Source organism: Phoca vitulina, unplaced genomic scaffold, assembly GCF_004348235.1.
Source record: "Phoca vitulina isolate PV1807 unplaced genomic scaffold, GSC_HSeal_1.0 scaffold24, whole genome shotgun sequence".
Lineage (NCBI taxonomy): Eukaryota > Metazoa > Chordata > Mammalia > Carnivora > Phocidae > Phoca > Phoca vitulina.
The window spans coordinates 24,364,159-24,370,190 of NW_022589727.1; the positions used below are offsets into that span (position 1 = coordinate 24,364,159).

Here is a 6,032-nt window from a genome sequence, read left to right on the forward strand (position 1 = left end):
GAGGTGGGGTGGGGAGGGGGAAAAGAAAAAGACTCTGCTCCTGACGTTTTCTAGGTTCAGTGAATGGAAGGGCATTAGCGAAAGACATGAGGAGACTGAAAGAGGAGGAGCGGCTTGCCTTGGGTCTATACGTGTGTGGGATTTACACACTGACACTAATTGCATTTTATTTCGTGGCTGCTTCCCCCTGCTTTTCCTCCTCCGTTTTCCTGGGTCTCTGCAGCCGTGCTTGTCAGGTCCCCAAACTGGCTTGATCTCACCTCCTCAGGGCCCAGGGCATTGTTCCAATTCCCTGTGCTCTGGGGGGTGGGGGTGGGGGTTTGGGTGGGAGTGTGGTTAGTGATGGAGGTGGTGATAACAATTACAGTGGTGAGGAGATAGATCAAATTTCCCAAACAAATAGCTTAAGGCAGAATTTTACAATAAAGGAAAAAAAAAAAACACCCTCTGGATAGATCTAATGAAACTCCTTCCAAAGTTCAAAAGATCATTGTTGACTTTTGTAAAAAAAAAAAGAAAAGAAAAAAAGAAAAAAAAGGTGGATTTATTTTAAAATTCTGTGTAGACTCCCCTTTTCTCACCTCCCTATCCCATGTTCCCTCAGACGAAAGAGGAACACTAAACATTAATAGCTCCTTGCCTTTCTGTAGGCATGCTTTTCAAAGCACTTTTATATCTAGTGTCTCAAGATAACTGGATGGAGTTGGGTAGCCGGTTTGTTTCCTGATAGGAGCAGTTGGCCAGAGAAACGCTAAATAATTTGCTCAGGTTCATGCAGACAATTCACAGCAGAGCCCAGACTAGGGCCCAGGAGAAAACACCACACAATTAGCAGGTACAATTTCTAAGCATCCATCACTTGACATAAATGGTACCTGAAGGTACTGGCAGGAACGTTCTTGTTGACATGACTCTGACTTCACCATGGCCTGGTCCATGTTAACCGAGGCTTTCTGGTAAACCTCCCTGGCACGGCTGACCGTCAGAGTGGAGGACCACGCGCTCTTCTTCAGGAGCGGCGCGTCCAGGTTGACAGGCAGGTTGGCACAGGTGGAGCACTTGACGTCGTTGTTACTGCGGGAGGCCTTGACCGCCTGCTCGCTGATGGTGTTGTAGGCCTCCATGAAGTACTGCGAGGCCGAGCGGTCGGGGCACCTGCCCATGGTCATCACGCCCGAGGGCGCGTGGTAGATGCACATGTCGCCGTCCAGGTTGTCATCGGAGCTCCACCAGCCGGGGGAGGTGTTGGGGCGGGCCTTGGGGTCCGCGCGCCGCTCCTTGCTCTTACTGCGCTTGCCGTACCGCACCGTCTGCGTCTCGTCGGGGCTGGCTTTGCCCCCGTTCACGCTGCCCTTGGACGGCCCCTCCAGGGAGTGCGACTTGGTGAAGAGCTTCTGGACCGAGTGGACCAGGTGGCGGATGCGGCCGGGGCTGTCGCTGCGGTGCTCCACGGCGGTGCGCTTGTACTGCAGCGTGTGGTAGCCATCGCGGTTGAGCGGCAGCTGCCTCTCAAACTGGTCCAGGAGGTTGGCGGGAATGCGGTTGGCCTTGGTGGCCAGGGTGCGGGGCACCAGGGCGCACTCGTCCTTCAGCTCCTGCTGCGACGTGTAGTGCCTGCGTGGGAAGGTGCTGCTGGCCAGCGGGTCGCTGAAGGGGCCCACGCACTCGGCCTGGAAGGAGTTCCGCTGGGTGTAGTAAGGGTGGTCCGCGGGGTGGTGCTCCACCGGGCTCAGCAGGTAGGGCTTGCGGTCCGAGGAGTGGTGCGACAGCGAGTCACAGGCCGAATCACAGGTGACGCCGTGGTGGTGGCTGCGGCTGCCAGATAACCCTTTCATTGCTGGTGGGCGGCAACCTCGGGGGTCATGGACACCCCGTGGTTAGGTTCCAGACCCGTCTTCTGCAAAGACCTGGAGGCAAGGAAGAAGAAGAGAGAGAAAATGGTTAATGCTTCTCTGGGTAAATAGATGTTGCTCTTTTGAGTGTCTGCTACTGTGTTCCCTTTCTGGCAGAAGAACTCAGCAGGGTCCTTGAAAGCAGTTTTAATACATGATTGGAAAAGCTCTATCACCTCTGTAGGGTGGGAAAGCCCACTCCAGTCAGATACCCGGAGACGGGAGGGGTGAAAGCTAGTAAACCTGGAAAAGGAATGCTAAATTGTTTTAAGATTATTTGAAAGCAAACCCCCTCCCTCTAGGATTCCAATAACTGGATGGAATCTTTCCCTTGCTTCTCTGCTTTTAGTCTTAACTGTCTGTTAAGCGTAAAGCATACAACCCCTTAGGGCTCAGTTTCTCTGGGAAGCCTTTGCTGATCCCCCTTGTAGGGAGAGTTAGTTCCCCTCTGTTTCCATGGTATCTGCTGCACACTCTCTCAGCTCCTGTGGAATTGTTTGTCTCAGGCAGTCCTGGGCTGGTTTAGTTCATCTCTCGCAGGTGGGCTTACTTCTTAGTCACCTTTCTATCCTCCTACCTAGTCCCAGGCCAGTTAGGTAAACACATAGTAAGTACTCCATTAATGTAAATAAAATAAATGTGGATGGAAAAAATAAGAGAAGCGACTGGCCCCTTATAACTTGAAGATATATCTTTTTATCTTCTGTCACATGCTTTCCCATTAGAATTCTGTAGTAAAAATTACAGCTCGCAAATACCCACCCCCCAACACCACAGTAATTAGAGTTGAAAACAGTAATGGTGGCAAATAAATCAGAGCTATAGAGAAAATCTGCCCCTGTTCTCTGTCATTAGAGGGAAACAGAGTGTGGAGGCGAGAATGGGGGAAGGGGCAGAGGGACAGAATCTCAAGCAGGCACCAAGCAGAGTGAGAAGCCTGACCCAGGGCTCCATCTCACGACCCTGAGATCATGACCTGGGCCAAAACCAAGAGTCGGACACTTAACTGACCAAGCCACCCAGGTGCCCCAAGAGCTTCTTCTTAACAAACAGAGAGCTGTTGAAGAACTTGAATTGGCTAGTTTGAATATCATGGCATCTCCTTTTCCTGGTTTAAAGGTTTCTGGTTAAATGTTCACAAGTGGTAGCAAGATGGCCAAAGGAAAGGCCCTGGAAATGTTCCCGAGGACATAAAGGACCTGGGCCTGAAGGCAGATCTGCCTCAGAGAGAAGTGAATCCTACAGATCCACCAGTGGGAACTCAGCTCATCCCAAGCACAGGTCTTCCCTTTAGTAGCAGAGACTGCTGTTCCACAGGACAGAGTATGTTCTTTTGACTCTAACTTCTTTGAGAGTTGACTGGGTTCCTATTAACAGCCTGATTTATTTTGAAAGCTTCCTATAGGAGTTGTCTTGAAAAACCAACATGACTGTGCAAAATACCACTAATGTCATTTCAGATATTCAGAGAGGGAGAGATAAATGGTTTAATTTAGAAACAACCACAACAAATAAAAACACACACACATGGCCTAATGAAGAAAAATGCATACTTTTGAGAGGTCAGGTCTCATTTATTCTATGGGCTGTCCTGTATGTGGGAGTTCCTGACAATGTTGAAAATCTTGATCCAGACTTTATGACTCCCCCTTTTCCTCCTAGTCTCTCAGCTTCTGCATTAATGGCTCAGCAAAACTGATTGGGGGGTTTTAATCACTGGAATCTTTCAAAATTGGTTAGTTTACTAAATTATGAGCTCCTTGAAGGCAGGGGCTATGTGCCCAGCAAATGCTTGGCTGATGGTATGAACTGGGTAAAATATTTATTCAATGCAAAATTTACCAGTGTGGTCCAGACTGTGATTTGAGTCAGGTGTATTTAGTGGAAAGAGGACTGTGTGACGAGAGAAGGGCCATGCACAAGGAAGGGACCATCTCATGGGTATTCCAGAGACCATTGGTTTCAGAGTACAGGAGGAGCAGGCAGATGGATGCTCCTTCTGCCTCTGTGAACCTTTGACTTCTGAGACTCCATACCTCATCAGAGAACATCCTACCTATCTCTACCTATCTTGATGCTAAAGTCTGAGGAGCTTGCCTGCCCTGACGACTACGTGATGCCTAGACAGAAGACTATCTGAAGGACAGAAAGAAACTGACACTGAAAGAGATAAAAAGGCAAGAAGGACTCATGATACCTGTGGGTCAGCTAAATCAAAACTTGCCCCCTGAAGAGAGACTAATGAAGGAGATTTTTGCATAAAATACTTTGGGACTGCTTTGTATGAAGTTATGATCCTACGATTGAGTTGTGGCAAGGAGGGATTTAAGAAGATTAGGTACATGTTTTTGGCAAAACTGTGGCACAAACTAATTTAGATGGAAAAATCCATTGCATGAGGGAGTCTCTCTATATAAAACAGGTCCTGTTGAAGACATTTTTGCCTTTTAAATATGGACTTAAAAGTAAAAAAAGAAGCCCACAAAAATAACAACCGAGTAGGGTTATAGTCACATAAAAAGCCTTATGATTACACATATTAGAATCCCTGTATATAAAATAATAATGAAATAATGCTTCAGAATTTCCTTCTGAAGTAGCCAGGTCTCAGGTAGATACTTTCTGCTAAGTAAAATGTGAAACTGGCAAGAGCCGAAAACATGAATTATACATATTTACTCCAAAATGAACAAAATTATTTCAATCACTATTCAATATTTAGTTATCTTTAATATGACAACAGCATTTCACATAAAATAATGTTACCTGAGGACTAGCAGAGCAAATGAAGAGCTTTTGCAAAGCCATTCATGATGAATTAGTTAAATGATGTAGCCAACGATAAGTTTTGTAAATTAAACATACACAGCTTGAGTTTTACTAAAATGTAAGTGGGCCATTTTCAACATAGAGCCAAGCACTTATATTTTCTTAGAGGGTAATAAGTTGCAGCAAGGATAAATAAGTTAGCTTTCCTCCTCTTAATATTTGTAAAAAGGATACTGAGATCTTAATCCCTTTTCTCTATGATGTGGGCAAACAAGGTCATGAAAAAATGGCAATAAACAATCATAAACATTTCTAAATGCTCAATCTGTCTTTCTGGTCCAGGCCAAATAAACAACTTATTTGGCCCAGTTATATTTTTCTATAGGAAATCTTACACTCCTACTCTCCTGTCATTTGAAAAGGGCAATTGATCAACTTGTGATTATAAGGTAAAGCAACACATTTGGTGGCTTCCTGGGGAGTGGGGGCAGATGATCCATAGCCTTCAATGGCTCAACAATTCCTGGGGGCCCCTGCTCTTCCTTCTCTCATTCTTCCCTTCCCTTACTCTTAAACTCCCTTTCCATGCACTTCTTTCTGCCACTTCTTTCTTCCCCTCTCCTATTAAGGTTTATAAGTGACGTCCACGGACAACACTTGTTCCATCCTGCAGTGTAACTGGGAAGAATTAACTGAGCATCCCTCATGCGCAGACAACGAAATGCATATAGCAAATCCCTAATGGACAAAAGGCTTATGATGTTCTCAGAGAGACATGACCTAGTCACAAAAAAAGAGGAATAATAATTCCTATTATCTTCTGTATTCTTGGAAAAGGAAGCTGCTAGCCCCTGAATTAGATTTTAAGTGGCCATAAAAGATTTCTCAAAATAGAAAGGGAAATTGCCTTTCATGCCTTCCTTTTTGAGCAAGGGTGGGAAGTGTGCGTCAACATGCCTTCATAAGGGTGTCTATGACTACAGTGATCATCTCTGATATTTTTCTTCACTATGACTTCAAAATTGTGTTTTGTTGTCCTCCTAAGTTCGGATTTTACTGTCAGACCATATGTTCTGATTTTTGACTTGGAAAATTTCTTGACTATATTGGCCACCGTGAGATGAGCTCTGAGGTGTGAGATGTATCTGTTTTTTTTTAACACCTTAAAAAAAGACTTATTTATTTATTTTTGAGAGAGAGAGAGCTGGAATGGGGTGGGGGAGGGGCAAAAGGAGAGGGATAGAGAATCTTTTTTTTTTTTTTTAAGATTTTATTTATTTATTTGAGACAGAGAGAATGAGAGAGAGAGAACACATGAGAGGGGGGAGGGTCAGAGGGAGAAGCAGGCTCCCTGCCGAGCAGGGAGCCCGA

The 6,032-nt window shown here is 45.6% G+C and overlaps 1 protein-coding gene across 6 annotated transcripts in view; it reads right to left on the reverse strand.

Annotated features, from left to right (window-relative positions):
- DLGAP1 (DLG associated protein 1) overlaps positions 1-6,032 on the reverse strand; it is a 905,535-nt gene that overhangs the window by 310,487 nt on the left and 589,016 nt on the right. For all 6 annotated transcript variants that reach the window (XM_032421264.1, XM_032421262.1, XM_032421263.1 and 3 more), the window contains one exon: positions 876-1,907. In XM_032421264.1, the coding sequence (XP_032277155.1) occupies positions 876-1,835 (960 nt within the window). In that variant the 5' untranslated portion in view covers positions 1,836-1,907. The remainder of the gene's footprint in view (positions 1-875; positions 1,908-6,032) is intronic.